Source organism: Arvicanthis niloticus, chromosome 6 (genome assembly GCF_011762505.2).
Source record: "Arvicanthis niloticus isolate mArvNil1 chromosome 6, mArvNil1.pat.X, whole genome shotgun sequence".
Classification (NCBI taxonomy): domain Eukaryota; kingdom Metazoa; phylum Chordata; class Mammalia; order Rodentia; family Muridae; genus Arvicanthis; species Arvicanthis niloticus.
Genome location: NC_047663.1, coordinates 86,540,693 through 86,562,066, shown reverse-complemented (window position 1 = coordinate 86,562,066; position 21,374 = coordinate 86,540,693). Strand labels below are relative to the sequence as shown.

Below are 21,374 nucleotides of genomic sequence, written 5' to 3'. Positions count from 1 at the left end.
CCACTATCAGTCGCACAGTCTCCTGCCCTAGGCTTTGGGTTCTATCCCCAACTCCACTCTCTGCAAAGGTGGCGGATGGGCAAAAGGTAGCAAGTGAGACACGGGATTAGGGAGACGGGTTCAAATCTCAGCTCGGTCAGTTTCTAACATGGAAATAGCTGAGATACCAACAGCTCTCCTGGAGCTACAGGTTAGAATCAGACCTGTGCTGCTGCAGAGCGACAGGAAGACTTCATCACCATAGCACCCCCGGGAGGATGTAGATGTCCCCAAGCTCACTCTATCCCAGATTTAGTGTCCCTCCATGCCTCCTACCATCATCTTGAAAAGCTATGTCCAGACCTCTTTCTACCCTTATCCAATGCCCAGCCACAAATCCCCACTGTGTGCGTAAGGCAATGGGCCAGTGTCCCCTCTGGCAGCCCCTCCCCCTCTGACATTTATGATCATAGAACCAGATGGAGGAGGGATCTAGCTGTCCAATGATGAGGACATTCTGCCTCCCACACTCACTGCAAGAACTCCCACTACCTCATGTCATGTCCCCTGAGCCTGTTGTCATCTATCAGACTGGGTTATAGCACACTGGGAGGCCTAGAGAGTCCTTGCTTCCTCTGTGGGTCTGGGCTGCCTCTTCTCTGAAGTAGACGGGCAAAGACCAGGGAATGGAGTATCCTAGCTCCTGCCCAACAGGATGCCTCTTTAGAATAAGACATTAGCCCCATGAAGTCAAAACAACTGGGATGTGAAAGATACCACCCTAGAAAGGATAGGATTTGCCTGAGGTCACAGGGCCAGGCAGGGCACTCCGGTTGCAGGTCCCGACCAGAGGATAGGAAAAGCAATAACTAGCCTGAGGCCGCTGGGCATGGGGTTTGCATCTCTTTGCTCCATTGAGTGGGAAGGAACATGCGGGGGCACCAAGGCTACTGCAGCTTTCAGGATTCCAGAGACTGACTTAACAGAGGTGACAGGGAATGATGAAATGGCAAACACAGAGACACAAGACAAAAGCTGGGACCAGGCGGCGTGGACTCTCGGATGGAGAAGCTCAGAGTTCTTATTCTATACAGTTAATCAGGCAGGAACGCTTAGCTGATCTCTTCAGGATCTCTCTCTCTCTCTCTCTCTCTCTCTCTCTCTCTCTCTCTCTCTCCCTCTCTCTGTAGGGTCAGTCTCTGTAGGGACAGTCTCTCTGTAGGTTCTCTTTCTCTTCCTACCTCTTTCTCTCCCTCTCTCTCTCCCTCTCTCTCTCTGTAGGGGCAGTCTATCTCTGTAGGGACAGTCTCTCTCTGTAGGTTCTCTCTCTCTCTCTCTCTCTCTCTTTCTCTGTCTGTAGGGGCAGTCTATCTCTGTAGGGACAGTCTCTCTCTGTAGGTTCTCTCTCTCTCTCTCTCTCTCTCTCTCTCTCTCTCTGTCTCTCTCTCTCTCTCTGTAGGAGCAGTTTCTGTAGGGACAGTCTCTCTATATATAGGGGCAGTTTCTGTAGGGACAGTCTCTCTCTATATAGGGGCAGTCTCTGTAGGGACAGTCTCTATATATAGGGGCAGTCTTTGGGTTTTAAACATCTGGGGAGAGAAAGCTACATGGACATTTTCTGCATACACTATCAACCTCCACACTCATAGCAAAGGAAGGCTGTGCCTCCTACGAGCTTCACCCAGGGGAAGGCTTTGCCATTTCCCCATAGGACCGAGGCTTTGGTCCTTGACTTGGTTGGCTCACGTCAACAACACACACCTACTTGAGGACTTCACAAACTCAAGGCTTCCTCTGCTCCCCACAAAAGCCAAATCAGGGATCAGGAGTTGCATAGGCTCCTCCAAGCATCCAGACTTAAGATCAAGCTATAGCATTAGAGATGGACAGAGATGGATTTAAATCCTAGCTTCTGTTTCCTAGCTCTGTAATCTTAAGCAAGCAACTCCTCCTCTCCGATCTAGACCTACAAAGTTTAGTTAACAATGCCCACCAAAGAGGCTGCTTGGAGTGGGCCGTGGAGCCCAGCATGAGCTCTGAACATGGTGAGTGTGATTCCTGAGGTGCTCTGTATAGCTGCACTGTGGAAGCCAGTCCTGGCTTCCTCCCTAGAGTGAGCGTTCCTAAGAAGACATCATCCATGGCAGGGAAGTCTTCCCGCCAGCCCACTCTGCTTATCATTCACATATTTCTCCTAACTCAGGAAATACACCGAACATGCTGTCTAGAGCAATGAGAAGCTGAGCCACATCTGCCTGCATCTTCCCACCTCAGACCCAGTGACCCTGAAATAGAAGCAGTGCAGCCTGGGGGCCAAGCTTGGAGGCCCGAGCCATCTCAGGGATGCTATTTTTGGGCAGTCAGAGTCAGTGGGAGCCCGGGTTGCTCTGGGGCAGTCTCAGGCTGGAGTCTGCCATTTTCCTCTTTAAAGCAAAAGGCCCTTGACTGTTTCACTCCAAACAGAAACCGGAGCCCGAGTCTGGCTTTCTCCAGACCCTGACTCCATTAGTCTTCTTGACCCCACTTGCCTTCTTCTTCCACGACAGGACTTGTGGTTTCACATCTACTTTTCCCTCTGCCAGAAATGCTCTTCCCCTTGGTGTGGAGATGCAGCTTCTGTCATTCAGGCATGCTCAAATCCCCTCCAGAGGCTCCCTCTGTCCAATACAAAACAACACCCAACTCCGTCTCTCTCACCTCCTCCAGTCTTCTCTATGGTTCTCCACTACCTGATGCTATAGTTTATAATGCTATAGTTTATAATGTGTTAAACATAGATGCTATGTGTGCAGGTGCACATACCTGTGTGTGTTCATATGGAGACCAGAGATCAGAGTCAGGTCTTTCTCTATCGCCCCCCCACCTTACGTTTTGAGATGGTCTCTTTCCTTGAACCTGAATTTCACATTTCAGCTTGACTATGGGTCCTAGAATCTGCCTGTGTCCCCCTCCCCAGTGCTGCTATGCCTGGCTTTTATTTGAGTGCTGGAGATCTGAACTCGGATCTCCATGCTCATCCCAACAAACCCTTTAACCATGAGCCATTTCCTCAGCCCTGGAAGACTGCTCAGCTCGCTACTGTGACCAGCTCCTGGGACAGCAACAGCCAGCAAGAGTGGATATATCTTAGCTAGTTGAATGAATGGGTTGAACGCATAACTGAATTATGGTTCCGAGCACCCATTTCTTGTGGTTGTTTTCAAAACAATAAAGAATAGAGGGAGGGGACAGGAATAGAAGGATGAGGCTTGGATAGGGTCTCCCAAAAGTCATATGTTAAGTTTGGGGCTGGGGAGTAGGGCAGCGTTACTCAGAAAAAGCAGAGGCTTGTGGGAGGCCCCAGCAGTTACATCCTTGAAGGGTATCAGAGGACTCCAGGCTTTTTCCCCTTTCCCTCTTTTTCTTCCTGGCCATGCTGTGTCCATAAGAGAAATTGTGGCCTGCCACACACTTCCCTCATAGCCACACTGAGGCCTTGGGCAACTGACTTTGTTGAGCCTGAGAGTATCTCTCTGTTAAATGTAGAAGAAGGTCATGGGCCTGAGAAGGTGACTGCCCTGCTTCTGTCTTATTTAAAGATCTTGGCCAAGCAGTTTTATGTTTCTTAGCCTTGGTACATCATCTAGAAATGGGACAACTACAGAACTCTCCCATCCACAGGGCACCTGGAGAGCATCGCAAAGTTGCAAGGACATAGGCCGTGCCTGGCAGGAGTGAGAACCAAGTGACAGGAGCTGAGGACTGAGGTGGAGGATGGGGTGGCATGTGAGGGTGGTGGGCAGATGACAATGCAGATTTGCTTATCCAGAAGTTCAGGGTAAACTTTCAGAAGCCGCCCAAAGCCTTCCTGGGCCAGACAACTTCCCCCTCCAAATCCCTTCCCCATGTGGGACCCCTCCAGCCAGTCTCTGCAGGAGGAGGGGGTGACCAAACAGGTTCAGGATTCCCTCTCACCTTCCAGAGACAGTTATCCTGAAGACAAAGGAGGGAAATGGGGGTGGCTGTACACCCCACACGACCCATCCCGAGCCCCAGGAAAAGTGTTCCTGGGGGTCTTGTCTGCTTCCAGACCTGGAGTCACCCTGGAAGAAGGGGTCCTCACAAGTCACCAAGGCATAAAACTCAGGGGTGGAACCAACCTCAAAACTCCAGCCTCAGCTTGACCAAACACTGGAACCCACAGACTGTGATGGATTCCCAGCGCTTAGCAAGAGTGACTGGATAAACACATCAATGCAGCAATAAATCTGAAGCACTACTGGCGAAGTTCCCTGTGGGCTGAGGTGAATCCCCAGGGCCCAGGCTATAAAGGCTTATGAACAAATGGCTGAGTCTATTGCTTTATCAGGGACACTGGAAACCTAATTTCTCTGAGGCAGATATTTCCATCTGCTCTGAGGTTCCCCACTCAATGCCTAGAACAGTGTGCCCCAGCACACAGCTACCATGTGGAGTGAAGAGCAGATGAATGATAATGGCCCCAGCCCTCATACAAACACCTAGAGGAAGGAAGCGCAAGAGACTGCCCTGCCGTAGCCCCATCCCCAAACACCACACTCTTCACCGTTTTGGATTTTTTTTTTTAAATAATTTGTGGGTTGTTTTTAATTGTTGAGGCAGTAATACTTGGTTCATGAGACTGCAATATACAGAGAGGTGAAATAAATAGCTTATATATATAATATATATATAATATAGCTGGTTTTAAAATATTCCCTTATCATTGGTGTACTAGGTCACGTGAGTCACGGAAGGTCCATAGCAGCATCCTCCAGAACTGCGGGCAAGGCAGGCCACCATGATTGGACGAGGCGTCTGTCGTCGGAAGGTCGAGGCGCGGAGAATTCTCAGGGGCGCCTTCCCTGCGCGGTGTCGCGGGACAGCTTGCAGTGGACAATAAATAAATGACTGCAAACCAGAGAGCGATTCTTGTTGGAGTCTAGGGCAGGGAGAGGGATGGGGGTGGGGCACTACTTTCCTTTTTTATTTTTTTATTTTGTTTGTTTGTTTTTGTTTTGTTTTGTTTGCTTTCAGAACCTTTGGGGGAAAAGGACTTTGGTTTCTCGCCGTGTCAGTTTTCTCATTCAAGTCCTCCTCTGGGGATGAGTTTTGAATTGTCACCTCCTAGAGAGAGGCAAGCACCTGTGGGTTGACAGCAGTCCCCTTGTGTGAGTCCTTTGTCATGGGGTTCAGGTCAACAGTGGAGTCCGATCGTCCCTCCCCCCAAGACTTTAGGTTCAGTTTTTGTCTTCTTTTAAACACAATGTACAAAAATAGAGATTCTTCCTTATTTTTCATGTAAAAATATTCCTCTGATGTAGTTCTCTGGGGGGGGGGGGGGGGTGAGTGTGACCGGACCTAGCCGGGGTGAGTGGGGCGGATCCGCCGGGAACGCTTGGTGACTGTGGTATACTTGAAGGGCTTCTGCAGCTCGGCCTGTCCCTTGGGGTAACGCTTCATGAAGTGCACATCTTGCTGGTTCTCGCGGGTCTTGGGACCCTTGCGGGGCCGCCCCTTCTTGGTGAAGCCCACGTACCAGCCCGAGTACTTGGCTGACATCAGGGCCGTGTAGTTGTTTTCCAGAACCTTCTCAATGAACACGCACTCCTTGCTAGTACCATCAGGCTGCAGGAGAGGGAGAGAGAGAGAGAAGGGATGTCAGAGAAAGTCGCGTCAATAATCCCTGGTAAGTGTGCCACAGCAAGTATTACTCAAAACCACAGTGATGGCTGGGTACTGGACCCGCTGCACCCAGGTTTGTCCCAGGTCTAGGGAAGCTTTGGTCAACTCCCAACCTCACAGCATCAAATGTACTCTATAGCCACAGAGCAGCGAAGGCACAAGACAGAAGCGCCAGGGGAAGGGGATGAAGACAGGCACGAGCGAGCAGACATGTCTGGTGGACATGGGGGCAATCAGATACCAAGAGGAGTTCTGCTTAAAATTGAACTTCATGAGCATTGTAGAGCTAGATCTAGGAGAAGATTCAGAAGTCCGACTAGAACCCAGTGGGGAGCCTTTGCCAGGAAGAGAAAATAAACGGAAAAAGAAATTGGAGGAGCGAAGTACCGCGGAGAGGGCACAGGGCACTTGGGACAGGGCAGGCTGGGACAGCACAGCAGACCCGGTCTAATCTCTGCGTTCTGATTTGCAGAGTCTCTTGTTACAGGCCCCTACATCTTCTTCCATCCTCCACTCTGGGAGCAGAGTTCCACGGTCTTGCAGAAGTCCACTTCATCCTCAGGAGGCTCTGCCTCATCCCTACTTGAGCAAGAAACCTAGATCTAGCCAATCAAATAGTAGCCCCTCCCAGACATGTGACCCAAGCTCACCAATCAGTGTGCTACGTGGGTTCAACTGCCAATGCCCGAATCAAAACAAACAAAATAAGAAAATGGGTTTAAACTCATTTGTGAGTATTTGTGAGGCTGAAATGAGGGCAGCCATTTTACCAACACGAAGGGAAATCCTGCTGCACAGTGATGCCAGCCCTGTGGCAGCAAAGCCAAGCAGGGGAGTGAAAGAAACAACCAAGCCCTGGTCACATCACTCAGGCTCTGGATCCAGCTGCATCTGCAGCTCACGTTACCTCACCACCATGCGGGCCAACGATGTCTCATTTCCTTTAACTCAGCTGATGTTTTAGTCTATCATTTGTAAAAGAAACGGGTCCTGGCAGATCTGCCCAAAATCTGACATTCAGTCAGCTACTCAACTCTTCTGCGACACAGTTCAACACAAACTATACTCAGTGTGGGATGTGGCACGCTTTAATACTTGCTATGAAGCAAGCCAGGAGCCTCCAAAAATAAGACGTAGCATAGCCAAACTCCACAGGCTGCGTGCGTAAGGGATCCTTGGGGGTCTCTGGTTGCCGAACAGATGTCTTGAGAGACTAGATATGCAGGGCAAAGGGCACTGACTTTGGAGCCAAGAATCAAATGAACTCTGGCACATCCTGTGACCCCTCACGCCGGCCAATCCCTTGCTCAAAACCTCAGATTCCCTCACCGGGCAAAAGAATACAATGACTTCTGCATCCTAGAGACACACAAGGAATGACACTTGGAAAGGAGTCTGACACACAGAGGGGCTCTCCAGGTTGTTCCTCAAGAGCAGGTGTCTCTGTAAGGACTGCCCTGAACAAAAGACGCTGGAGAGACAGCTTGTAGCCTCCTGGAACAGCGATTGCTAGATGGGAGAGAGTGAGAAACACACAGTTGGACCGGCTGATCCAGCAGCACAAGTTTCCAGCGAACATCTCCAAATTTAGGCCGGGCCCACTCCTCGTTCCGGACCGCTGCCCAGCCAAGTTGGAAGCCCAGCGGTCTGGCTATGTGTGGAGACTGAGGTGTGGGTTCCAGCCTTTTGTTTGAAGTGGAAAACTGGCCCGGGCTTCCAGGGACATTTACCTTTGAGAGGAGGGCAAGCCTACTCCCTGCAGACAGAGTGCTGAACTCTGCAGAAAAGGCTGGGAAATGCTATCTTTCCAGACAGCTGAAGGACAGACAGAGGGCAGGTTCAAGACACAAATGATACCCATAGGACAGCCTGGGTAGACTGCCCAGAGTTCATTTGATTGTAGTACGACCAATAGAAAGGAAGGTAGAAACCATGTGTAAGGCAAGTTGAGGCGAGAGACTTCTGGGCTCTGGGTCTCTCATGAAAAGGTCTAGAAGCTCCTCATCCAACTCTCTGCATGAGTCAAAGCAACCTGAACAAAAGCTAGACGACACCATTCTGTGTCTGCCCTTCAAAGCTCAGCTCTGTAACTCCACCGCTAGAAGCACCCTATGACTGCCTCTTCTCTCTCTGGGCAACACCTTCGCTTCCCTCAAGAGGCAATGGTCAAACTCAGGTGCAGCCCATTGTTAGACCTGCAGCCTTTCTGAATGAGTTCATAGTGGAGAATCTCTGCTCATCATAGGCTTCACCACTGGGTCCTAAGAGCCCCTCTGTGTCTTAAGATGCTGGAACCAGCCCAGCCCAGAGCCCAGCTTCCTAGTCCTTTGAAGTAAATTTAGACATGTACTGAACATCTGTGGTTAGAATTTTCCTGGTCCACACACTCCATCTCTGGAAGTCTCTAGCTACCCACTTCTCTCGTACCCCCACTTACCCTCCCTATTCATTCACTCAGTATTTACTGATTGCTCATCACAGGCCGGACATTCCTGCATCCATTACTATGCCATTGCACCCTCTTACATCATCGAGAGCAACTCTGCCTAGAGAAAGGAAACAGCTAAAAAGAGACAAACGGGGTGCCCAAGGTCATGGCACTGGAAAATGACCCCTAGCACACTTGTCTCATGTCCAGTTCTAGAGAAGTCCGTGGGGAGAACAGAGGAGGCAGGGTGAGTGGTGCCCTTCCCCAAAAACTCCACACCTCCTGCAGAGTCACAGTGGACAAGAACTAAAACTGGACACAAAGTAAAAGTTAGGTGTGCAACAGTGTAGCACAGATCAAGCACGCAGGCTCAGTACATATCTACCTTTATGTCAGAGGGCTCTGGGCTGGTCCCAACACCCCAAGACACAGAGAGGCGCTTGGAGACCAGTTATGGAGCCTATGACGAGCGGAGTCTCCAACATGGTCTCAACCAGAAAGGCTAAGAGTGCGCCTGAGTTTGACCTTGTCTCCTTTGGATCCCTTCTATGATCCTAAGTCACCTACAATTACATTTAAAAAAAAAAAAATCAATGCTTGGACCCCACCTCAGAGCTTCTGATTCCACTGGCCAAGGCAAGCAGGGGCATCAGATTTTAGAGAGCAGCCTGTCACTCCAGAGCCTTGGAAGGTTAATGGAAATCAATTCTCCCTCCCCTCCCACCTCCTTCCCACCCCCTTACTTCCTAAGAGAGTCACAGTCCTTCCATGTGACCTGAATCCTGATGACATCACTAGATCACACCTCACCTAAAACCTAGAGAGATATTTTTTTTTAAACTCTGTTGGGGTGGGGTGGTGGGGGGAGCCAGAATCCCCTTCTGCTGAAAACATTGAGTTTTCAATAACTTACAACTAAAATAGTCTTAACCACCTGCCCTGACAGACTCTGCAGCTCTGTTGCTCCCATAAGGACAAGAAGGGACAGATGAGGAGATTCTGATTAGCATATGATAGATGCTCAGGAATTCTTTCTGTTCAAGTGGATATGGTTCAGAGAAGTGGCCAGGAGCAGGCTACCAGAGCATGCAGGGCTGCAAGACAGACAGAAGGAATGAATGGCTCTAGCCAATGGCTAGTGCATCTCAATAGCTGTTTTCAGGGCCCAACGCATGACCCCTGCACTGGTCAGAGATGCACAAGGCTGGCACCTATAGCCAGGAAAGAGGAAAGCCGTCCTGCTAAGGTTTTCCATCTAAAGTAACAGAGGTCAGAGTTGCCATGGATGCAGAAGTGATGTCAAGTCCCGTCTTCAGACTGGGGGGGTAGGAGTGGGGGTAACTATATGGTAGTGTAGTGTACCACTATATGGTAGTCCATATAGTGCCTACACGACACACACAGAACTCTGGGTGCAGTCTCAGCACCCCACGAACCTGGGGTGTTCTGCATTCAGTCTCTGCATTCAAGAGGCAGAAGTAGAGGGTCAGGAGTCTATGGTCCTCCTTAACTACACAGGGAATTCCAGAGTCCCAGAATAGCCTTGGCTGGAGGAGACCATGTCTCAAAAAATAAATAAAATAAAGTAGAATAAACCTATCTTCACAGGGGAAGGAGGAAGAGACAAACACTCAGGTAGAGCCTGCTTAGATGCTAGCATGAGTCTCCCTTAGAGACAAAGCCCCAAAGTTCAGTGGGACAGGGTACCAGGCTCTCTGACATCGTTCTGCAGGAGGCTGAGTCAGGCTCAGAAAGCAAGAGCCAACGTGCCTGCCTCTGCTGCTTCTGCACCCCTCAGACTCTGCATGAGTTCCCGCCTGGGAGCCAAGTGCAGTCCTGAGGACAAGGAGTGACATCCAGGTGAGCGAGGTGGCCTGGGGTGGGGGTGGGGCATAAACAGCTGAGGGAGGACTGTGAGCTAGCTAAGAGCTAGGTAAGTCTAGAGACCACTGAGGGTGAACCAAGAAGAGGAGTCCATGGAGAGAGCAGGATAGGGCTGGAACAGCTCATGCATGAAGCCCTAAGTCCACATCCCAGAGATGGTGTGAGCAGCAGAGAGAACCCAAGCTGAGCCCTAAACTGGTCCAGGAAGGAAGAGAAGATCAGTTGAAACCTGAAGCTTCCCAAGGAGGCAATGAGGGTTGGGGCAGCAGTACGTGGAAAAGGCTGAGGGTAAGCCCAGGTTGTAAGGGAGAGACACACTCAGCCATCCAGGAGGGGACTCCCCACACAGCCTGGGTGAGCAGGGAGGGGGCCATCGACAGCCTACCAAAAAGCATAATTCCCACCCTACCCAGCACAAGTGGATGAGGGTCACCAAGCCTCTGAGCCCAGAAGGTGACCGATGCAGCTCGGGTGGAAAGAGGGTGCAGAGGTGGAGGCAGGGGACTGGCCCTGCTTCGCTGCTATGCCTTGAGCCAGCTGAACCATCACCAATATTAATGAGAGAGGGTAAGGGGGCAGGAAATCGGAGCCGGCTCCTGTGGAAGCGGTGACTCAGCGGCCAGCCCGCAGGAGGCGGCGGGGGCTGCAGCCAAAGGGGACTGGACGCTCTCCTGACCCCGCGATGGCACTCCTGGGGGTCAGGATGCCGGGAAGAGCGCAGGCAGGAGGCGGCACGAGGCGGCACCGGGCTGCGCGCGCGGGCACCAGGCAGAGAGGGAGCAAAGAGGAAAACCGAGTCTCAAACTCAAAGCAGGTTGGTCTGGGAGGAGGCCCAGGCGGGCAGGAGAACAAAGCGCCTGACGCGGGGCTGGGCAGCCGCCGCAGGAAACTGCTGGCCAAGACGGGGACGGGCCAGGCCAGGGGACCAGGCACCCGCCCATGCCCGCCGTCCCAGCCGCTGAGGGACCCCCTCGCCGACCTGCCTGCGACGGCGGAAAGTGAATCACTAATTGAAACCACTCCTAGGCATCCCGACTCCTAGGCTCTGCGGATTACTATTATTTTGCAGTTTGGGTTGGTATGGGTGTGTGGCTGGAATCTTTCCCTTCCAAACCCGGCTTTGAATCCCGCCTAGCTCTAGTATGGGACCTGGGACAAGTGCCCGGGAATGTGGCCAGCCCTCAGCTTTCCCACCTGTGAAAAGGGAATGATAGTGGTGCCAAACTGTCAAAATTATCTGCAGTTTTTTTTTTGTTTTTTTTTTTTTTGCTCGATGCCTGGGAGATAGTAGGTGCTCAATTAAAAGAAGCAGTCATTATTTATGTTTACGTGTTCCTTGGTCCTCAACCTAGGGGTAAGGGGTCAAAGGACAGACAGAGTTAAAGGCTCAAGAAATCAAATACCGATTCAACAGGACTGACCATTCTCCCCTAATCCTGAGTATAATGAAATCAATTTTCCCGAGACCTGGTTCCTAAGCAGCAGTCCATTTCTTATGCCACCTGCCCAGACTGGCTTCACTCTTGGTTCAGTATAGACGCAGAGAGAGTCCTTACAGAGAGCAGAGGACAGAGAGATGACTTAGCTGTGGAGCTACTGTGAGTGACAAGTTCCTCTTGAACCTTTGGGAGAAACATACTCATGACCTTCACACAAGCACATATATATAAAGAGATATAAAGAGGATATAAAGAGGAGATGAAGGGCAGCCTTCAGGGAGTATCCAAGCCCTGCAAGTGAGCGTGCACACACAAATGCACACATAATGCATGCACATGTATACACACGCAAGCACATACATGCACACACACATGTATGTGTACACACTAACCTAAACTAATGTGCCATATGCGGCTCTCTGGCCTGTTCCAAAGTAATAAAATCTTCCTGAACTGCTAGAACTGTGGGCCCCAGCTGAGGAGTAACTGCTTCCTGAGGTAGAGGAGGCGGCGGGTGGCTGCGGTTTCGGTGGCGGTGGCTGCTACTATGAAGCCCTGATGAGTGAGTTAAGATGATTCCTCAGTCACAGCCCTTGGGCTACAGGTTCCCTGTTCCCAGACACCGGGCACACATGAGCTGGCTGTCCCAGAACTCCATATCCTTCCCCATCAGAACCCAGGGCTCTTGGCACCAAGTGGCAACCATAAATAGACCTTAGCCTGACTGCTGCACGGACCAAAGAAACACCATGGTAACAGGAAGAGAGGCAATCGGGTGATGATCTCTCCCATCCAGATACACACCACACCTGTATTCCAGGTGAGGCCAACAGGGCCTCGGGCGTGCTTTGTCGGTTTTCCAGATCTGGCTGAATCGGACCCCAAGCACCCAGGATGTCAGCACTCACCTTTCCCACGAGCTTGCCTTTTCGGTTCATACACAGGTAGAACTCTGTCTCCTTGCCCTTGATCCGGACTTGGCTCCCGAAGGTGTCTGTCTCCACTAGGAGCTGGGCTTCGAAAGGCAGGAGGAGAATAAGACAAGCTTTTTAACCAGAGGCAATGGTATAATCTAAACCAGCAGCATGCTCCCTGATCAGATCCCTGGTCCCTTATTTCCCCAAAGTCAAGCATGGGGGACGATTCTGGCAGGTCCCATGAAAGCACTGTGACTCTGGACAGGGTGAGGGAAACTGCCTCTCTTTCCTATGATCCAGTCTGAGGGAAGCTCTGTCTGTGGCCCTTCCCCTCATACACCTCCCGGCTCTCCATCCCACTCCCCAAGTGGGACCAACAGTCATTCAGAATACTCACGGAAGTAACCAACCGAACACACACACACCCCACACCACACACCACACACACACTACACACCACACACACACAGCCTTTGGGACCTCATGCTGTTTCCTTCAAAAGTTAGGTCAGATGTCCTTTTCCCCCGGGGCAAACATCTGGTGCCCCGACTAGTGCAGTTTTGGCACCTTTGACCTGGCCACTTGACACAGGAAGACATGGAGGTGACAGTGTTATGCCCCTGGTAGAGTCCATGTTCAGAATCTCCCTCTCAAGGGCCATCAAAACTGATGAGTAACTAATTTTCATGAGCACAGAAGTCTGCTCAGGACCCAGTTCTCCCCACCCAGGACTGGAGCCCATCCATGCCTCCAAAACTGCTCCCCTGAACCCCTAACAGACAAAGGCATTGACCACCTCCTTCCTTCGGCCAATCTAGGTTTCCCCCTATAGGATTCAGTGTGACCTGGGGTGAGCTCTCACTCAGGTCTTGATCCCTGGACCCATTCTCCATTGTCATTCCCCTCCCCCATGGCTGTTTTCTTTGGCTGTGACCCTTCACTTCCAGCACCTGCCCCCCCCACCCCACCCCCAGCTACAAAACTTTCATTTCAGTGACAGGGGACTTGCTTCTCCATAACAAAATCATAGCCCCAAATTCCTGAGTACAGTATCCTTGGAGCCTCAAGGAGTGTACCTCAGTGACCCTAAAATACACTAGGTATGATTTTAATAAAAAAACATTTACAAATATAGGCCCTGGTGCCCTGCTGTGAAAATTGAAACCACCTGGAACTCAGGATTTCTATAATTAATCTAGCCCTCCTTTGACACCACTTCTAATTAAAATATGATTCCCACCTTAAAAAAAGAATTTACATAAAATTTAAAGACCTAACAAGAATTTTGTAATTCTGGGAGGAAGGTGGGGCGCATTCTTCTTTCCGCCTCCCCCACCCCTGGTAAACACTGAGTTAGACCATGAACAAGGGCTCGCTCCACTCTGCTAACCCTCGCTCAAAGCCTCGTCTTTTTATCCACTCATTGAATCATCAGAGGAAATGTCACAGTAGCGCCCCAGCCTGCCCTACCATCTCCTGGCAGAGCTCAGGCGTCCAATAGTAAGAAAGTTCTAGAAGCCTCTATGGGGCTAAGTGTACACGGGGGAAGAAAAGAGTCAGGTATGCCTAAATATGGACTTGACCCCTGGGCACTACTGCACTGACTTCTGTGTGGCCTTGAGCCACAGGATCCTCACCAGTAAAGTGAGCATGGTCCTGACCCTCAGCAGGGCCTGGGAGGCCTGTAGCTTGAGAACACCCCTCTCAAGAGGTCCAGAGGGGAAACTAACCTTCATTTGAAGTTTCTTAAAAGCTGGAACCTTTCCTGAAAAAAAAGGGTGCCCAGGGGCCAAGCCCACAGTAGCCTGCTTCCTAAGGCCCTGCCCCTTGCTCTGAGTCAATGCAACCTTCTCCAGGCCCACCCCAGATAGGGCATCTGAGAGGACCCACAGGTCTGTTACCATCCCACACAGTGTGACTTGAACCCTGAATGAAGCATCTCACCCCTCTCTGAGCCTCAGCTTCCTCCCTGGTTCAAGGGGGTATCAGGCTCAAACCTGTTCTATTTAGTTCTGAAATCCTAGATGGAGTCTGGGAGAAGGCCGGGCTCTACTGGAAGTAGGGAGACAGTCATTAAAGGAGGAAGTACTAGGGATAGGGCCCAGGATACCACCACCCAAGTAAGGGAGGCTGTTCTGTCTGCCCCCTCCCAGCACATCCATCCACTAAGGACAAGATTCCCCCTCCATACTATTAAAGCCCCGCCCCCACATCACTCAAAGTAAGAGGCTCATGTCCTCATTTCCCAGGGTAAGCAAGTGTGATACCCACCAACAGCCCAGGAGAGGGACTAACTACAGGGTTGGCTGGTTCTCAAAGCCACTCCTAACATTGCCCCACCTCTAAGCAGCAAAGACCCTGGCCATCACCACCATGTTCCCCCTCTAACTCCATCCCCAGGGTGGGTGCAGATATCTTAAGGGTCTGGGGCAGAGTCTAGTGCTTCAGTTCAACTCCACCCTCCACAGGCCTGGCCTCGCCCATCCAGTCTGGGGAGGGTCTGAGTCTAGCCACCAGCAGTCTGTTCTTCCTACCCACTCTGACCACAGCATTCAGGAGAGTGACCTAGACTCCACTCAAAGAGTGACATAATAAGGGAGCCAGGCCAAAATTATGTAAAGTCTTTGGGGAGTAATAGACCAGCAACAGCCGCAGCAGGAGAGAAAGAGGAACAGAGACTCCACCCAAGCTAGGTTTGCTCCAGAGCCTTCCTGGTCCTCTTCATTCTCCACCCCCTCCTGAGAGCCAAACTCCAAAGATGCAGCTCTCCAGAGCCAGAAGCCTCATCTTGGTTCAGGTCCATTGACAGGGCCCACAGCTGGCCCAGGGGATGACATTATCTGGCCACCCCTCCCCCACCAGCCTGGACAGCTCAACAGCCACCTCCCTCCACCATCCATGCTCTCACCAGTGTTGCCTCCACACGCCAGCTTGAAGCATCCTTTAAAAATCTTAGATGCTTCAGTCAATAAAGTACCCGCCATGCAGTGTGAGTACCTGAGTTGAGATCCCCCAACAACCCACGTAAAGCTGGGCCTGCAGACACAGACAGGTTCACTGGTCTCACAAGCTCACTGGTCAGGTAGTCTAGCCAACCCATGATCTCCAGGTTCAGTGAGAGACTCTTCCTCAAAATTAAAGATAGAGAGTGATGTTGACCACTGGCTACGCATAAACACATACACATACAATTGCACCTCTTCCCTGCTGCAAAACCTCCCAGGGAGTCCCAAAGTACTTAGAGAAAGTCCAAACTCTTCATCTGCCTCCTTCCTCCATCCCTGTTTCCTGCTGTCCTCCCTTCCCAGACTTCTCCCAACCTCCCAAAGCACATTGACTCCCTCTCTACACCTAGTTCCTGCTGCAGGCCCTTTGTGCTTGCGATTCCTTCTATCTGGAGGTAGCTTTGTCCAAACTTTCTTATCTTCCAGGTAGCCAAACATCCTCTCCTTAGAGATGTTTGGTTTGAATAAGAATAGTCCATAGGCTCATACAGTCAAATGATTAGTCTCCAGGGAGTGGTGTTTGAAAGGATTAGAAGGATTGGGAGCTGGGCCTTGGAGTAGATATTGGAGGAATTGTATCACTGGGGATGGGTTTTGAGGCTTTAAAAGCCCACACCAGACCCAGACACTGTGTTTCTCCCTCTCAAAAGATCAGGATGTAGCTCTCAACTACTCAACACCATGCCTGCCGAGTCTGCTGCCATGATGATAATGGACTAAACCTCTGAAATTGTAAGCCAGCCCCCAATTAAATGCTTTCTTTTATAAGAGTTGCCCTCCACGCCACATTCCAGCACTCTGCTCATTTTATTTTTTTCTGTGCATTGCTGTTGTATCTATGTGAGGGTGTCAGACCCCCCCCCCGGAACTAGCACTACAGACAGCTGTGAACCCCCATGTGGGTGCTAGGAATTTAACTCGGTCCTCTGGAAGAGCAACCAATGCTCTTAACCACTGAGCCATCTCTTTGGCCCAATATTTCATCACTGTAAAACTATTCGTTTCTATTGTTTGGATCTTAAATGTTCCCTCAAGGCCCGTGTGTGGAAGACTTAGTTACTCCTCTACCAACATACAAGGCCATTTCAGATGTGAGGCCTGGGGGAAGAAGTTAGAGAATATACTCCTCTCTCTCTCTCTCTCTCTCTCTCTCTCTCTCTCTCTCTCTCTCTCTCTCTCTCTCTCCCCCCTTCCCGGGCATCATGAATTTAGCCTCACGTACAACACACTCAAGCCATGATATTCTGTCTTGCCACAAGCCCAGGAGCAAGGAGTTAGCCAATCCCGGACCAAGTCTTCAAACCCAAGCCAAAATAAACCTTACTTCTTTTTAACTTGATCGGCCTCAGATACTTTGTTACAATAATAACAAGTTAACACTATGTGTCGTCCTTTCCATTGTGCAGGTAATCTCCATGAAGTCAGGGCAGCTCTCCTTACTCCTGGAGTAAGTGATGGAATCTTGCATTTCTGCAACCTCAGCCCAGACCTGGCTCATAGTAAATGGCCACTAATTAAATTATGATAAGTGCATGGAGGCCTGGTGATGTAGGCAGTGGCCACCATGATTCAAGAGTTAGACGAAGATGCAGGATGGTGACGGGACATGCTGCAGAGCGCACAGTTGGTGGTAAGTTTAATAATCAGCCTCTGATTCAATGTCCTTCCTCACTCCATCCCTTCTTGCTGCGACTCCTTACCCGGCTATGCCTTGTTAGGACTCTGGACTACTGCCCACCCATCCATCCCCAGCCACAGGAACAGAGAGACAACATCCTTGCTGTCTAACAAGGGAAGCACATGGGCTAGGGATAAATGAGCCTGGGGCCTCCTCTGCTTCCAACTTCCTGTCAGGCTTGTGAGGTGCTGGACCATGGCACCATCTCATTTAACCTCTGCAATCATCCTATGATGGTCAGCACTGATGTCATTGTCCCCATCTCACAGGTGTGCAAACTGAGCTCTGACTGCACGCACCCGGAGCTAAAGTCAAACTCAGGCAAGCTGGCTGCAAAGTCTTGGGCTGAATCTGCCCACTCCACCTTTCCCTTTCCCCACTTGGAACATTTTCCCAGGGGTGATTGAGCCCTGACTAGGGTGGTAGGGCATCTCTGTCTGGCCTTGCTTTCCTGGGACAGAATTCAGTGAGTGGTTCATCCCTTTGCCAGTTCCACTTCCAGATCACCTTGAAAGGGGAGGAGTCCCAGGCCACCTTGAGGAGGACTCCTGGAGTCAACATGGGGAGAGGGGGAAATCCATGGGTGCTCCCAGGGCTGGACTAAAGCCATAGACAGATAAGGAGAGAAACTCCTCAAATCCTCCAAGAAGGTGGGGCAGAGGTCAGGAAGAAAGCTGCATGAGCAGAGAGAGAAGACATTATGGGCCTGGTGGCAAGAAGGGACAGGTAGCCCTATGGATGGACTAACATTGAAGTGTAGGTCCCTAGCTAACCTTACCAAAAACAATTCAGGGCCTCTGCTTTTAGACTCTGGGTTTGAAGGGTAGGAAATAGTTGGGAAAATACAGAAAATGGAGTCAGAGAGACTTGGGAGCTTGTTTACATAAGAGGCAAATCAGAGAACAAAGCCAGGGGTTAGAGCTCCCTGTACCCGGGGAGATTCACCAGGACCTGTTCAGAGCACAAATACCTGTGTGTGCTCTGAACACACACACACACACACACACACACACACCAGGGAAAGGCTGGGCAAAGCACTGTGCAGAAGGGACCAGCTGACACATTCCCACACCACAAAGCTGTTGGCTCCTCTCCAGACAACATCTTCCCATGGGGAAATGTCCTTGTCTCCAAAAACACCAAGAGGTCAAGTCACCTACCCAGCTCTCTCTCTCTTCCCTCTGAAGGTGGGATAGGTGACATGAAGCAGAAAGGGGAGGGTCCTTTCAGAAGCCATTGGCCTGTTGCTGTTATATACACATGCTCAAGTGCTCAGAGTCCCCTTCTTGTAAGTCCCTGAGAATGTTTACAGGCCACATACTCACCAGAAAGGAGGAGAGGAAGAAAAAAATCAATCGGATTGATCAGAAGCTTTATTGAATCCTGGCTGTAGCTCTAGCACAGCCCTTTAACACAAGATTCACAAGACGTGGGTGGCCACTCTTCCCTGGGGACAGAGGCAAGGACAGAGGATGGGAGGCTTAAACTGGAGATGCAAAGACCCCATTCAGAGGACACTTCTGTTCATTTTGGTATTCTCAAGGCAGAACCAGATGGGGAGGGGGAAGAAGGGCTTTCCTGAGTACTGGGCCAGGTGCCCCTGAGTGTGGCGTTTTGCTCTAATGTCCCGGGCTGACTACCTTGTCCCCAGTCTCAGGTGTACCCTGGAGGTGTCCCTGCACTCAAGCCATCCTGATCACATCTCTGTGGCTGACTCTGTGTCCTGGGGATAGGACAGCATCCATAACTCCAGAGGCTTAGTATCTCCTGAGACAGAGCGGGAAGTACATAATGGTGTCAGACTGTAAGAGAAAAGTAAAGCAGTAGAAGGGCAGAGCCCAGAGCCCTGGTGAAAGGACTGGGAAGTGAGGGGCTCAGGAATGTGTAGGTAGAGAGCACCCTAGGCCTTTAGATGAAAGGCACCGAGCCTGACCAAGGCTGGTACCGTGCCTGATGGAGCACAGGGCACGGGAAGAGGTGATACAACCTGAGATTATGGAGGGATGGGAGTGTCTCATGAGCAGAACCATCCCAGGCCTCTGACTGACCCAAGGGCTTGGGTTCTAAGTGATGTGAGTCTCTGAGCAGTACAGTGGCATTTTGGACTAGTGAACAGAAGATGGACCAAGGGATCAGATTCAGAGACTCAAGACTATAAGAGGACCTGCAGCCTCAACCACCCTAGCTGGTCCAAAGAACCTTGCTCTTAGCTCAAACCACCTTCCAGAAAGTACTAGCGTAAAGAAGCAGCAAGATCAGAGAGTCTACAGACGAGGGGTCCTGTACCCAACAGAAGCCAGCCTTGGACGACAGACCAGCTCTGAGGATTTCAGGTGTTCAGTTGGCATCTGTGGTACTTCGGGCTCAGCAGATGACACAAAGCTGTATAGCCAAGTGGGTATCACAAGTCTCAGCTCCCCCCTTCCCCGCCCCAGGCCTAGCCCTGAGAAGACAGAACAGATTCCGAAGTGTTCTGCATCCCATTGCCCCTCCCCCAGCAAGGCAGCTCCCCGTGCAGGGAAGCGGCCCATCCTCCTGCCCTGCATGGTCACATAAATCACCCTTCCAATAATATTTGTATTGATCATCTAGATTGGAAGCCTCAGTGGGCTCCATTGTCTCACTTCCTCTCCCAGGGCTCACAGATGGGATCTCCCAGCCTCATCTGCGTTTCTAATGGGACATTCAAATGGAACAGTGGCAGCCCTCAAGGCCCCATGCTGCCCTGGGTGTTGGGGGGTTGGAAGATCATGTAAACATGTTCCTTGAGAGAGAGGGGTAAAGACCAAGAATTTGAGAAGACAGAAGAGCAGCAAGCCAGACCGGTTCTAGAAACTCAAAGCAGGCCTCCTGGGTGCTGGTCAGAACCGCAACAGCTCAGACAACACCCGGACCCATGAATCAGCGAGGACATCTTGAAAAGACCCCTCTCTCAGAGACCCTCATGCGTGTAAAAGGCTAATCCAAGCCTGGAACTGTACAGATGAGAGATGGGAACAGAGATGGTGGCAATATACTAGAAGATTGCAGAGTGGTCCAGTTGAAGCAGAGAAAGTCAGAAGGCCAGCAGCAGCCTCTGAGACAAGGGTGGGCCTCTTTGGGGCTCACCTCCCTCCCCAGCCCCTGCCTCCCATCCCAGGGTGTGGACAGATGGCTCAACCAGAGTCTGACCCCCCTCTCTGTACTCTCCAGCCTGGAGGGGCCAGAGTGAGCTCCGGGGACACCCCAGGAGGGCACCTCCTCCCTCCTGGCCAGCCAGCTGCCCCTTCCCTGGCAGCATTGGGCAGAGGGTCCCAGGGAAAACTACCACCTGGGTCTGCCCTGCACAGCCCAGCATCTGGGGGTGTCCTCAACAAGAGTCAGAGGATCTGTGAGGAGGAACACTGTGGTCAGAGCAAGGAAGAGCAGGGACCATGGGGAGGGAGGAACAGAGATGGACCAAAACAAAGACGGAAAGGGGCACGAGACAGCAAGGGAAGAAAAGGAGAGGAACCATAGAGAATAGCTGTGCAGGAAGCAGAGAAGCAGGCAGCTGGCCTGGAGGTGCCGGGGCCTGGGACCCAGCCCATGCTGCCCAGCCTGGCCCAGCCCCCAGTGTGGTGCAGCTGCCTCACTCAGGGCCCTACCATGAGGTCAGTCCTGCCCTGGGGCTGTGGGAAAATAAATGGTGTCCAAGATAAAAGGTCCAAGAAATTATTTGTCTTGTTGTCATGACCTGATGGCAATGGGCAGAGCCGACAGGGCACCATCCCAGAAAGGCGAGGCTGGCAGGCTCAGCACACATACACAACCCTGCCCCCAGCCACAACCTCTAAAACCTGGGCCCAAAGAGGTAGAGAGGCTGGAGACAGGTGCATCCCAGAGATGAGCAAGGACCAGAAGGCCTCCTGGTAGTGCAGAGCCTTTCCTGTCCAGCAATTTTAAGTAAAATATCTGTGTGTTTAGAGTTTGCCCAGCATCTGTCTTAGCTGAATCCTCTCCAAAGCAACGATGAGGTGGAATTATGTCTGCTCTGTTCACTGCCCAAGACTTTCATGAGCTGGGGCTTAGGAAGAGAAAGAATCCCAGTATCCCTTACATGAGCCTCTGCAGTAGGAGAAGGTCCCTCAGCCCTCTAGGAGGACTGAGCTGTTCCTGAATCAAGAGAAGGCCACAGGACCCACGGCCCAAGCTGTTGTACGTACCCATGTCTTGTGGGTATACAAGTTCAAGCTTAAACACACACACACACACACACACACACACACACACGCACACATGCATACGCACACGCCCATTTGCATACAGGCACATGCACACACACACGCCCATTTGCATACACACAGGCACATGCACACACACACACATACACACGCACATTTG

The 21,374-nt window shown here is 51.2% G+C and overlaps 1 protein-coding gene across 1 annotated transcript in view; it reads right to left on the bottom strand.

Moving 5' to 3' along the window:
* Nucleotides 1-4,578: 4,578 nt before the first annotated feature.
* The window catches only part of Fgf18 (fibroblast growth factor 18), a 30,901-nt gene continuing 14,105 nt past the window's right edge, over nt 4,579-21,374 (bottom strand). The window contains exons 4-5 of the mRNA XM_034506294.2: nt 12,321-12,427; nt 4,579-5,604 (exon numbers count right to left, since the gene is read on the bottom strand). Of these exons, the coding sequence (XP_034362185.1) occupies nt 5,338-5,604; nt 12,321-12,427 (374 nt within the window). The 3' untranslated portion in view covers nt 4,579-5,337. The remainder of the gene's footprint in view (nt 5,605-12,320; nt 12,428-21,374) is intronic.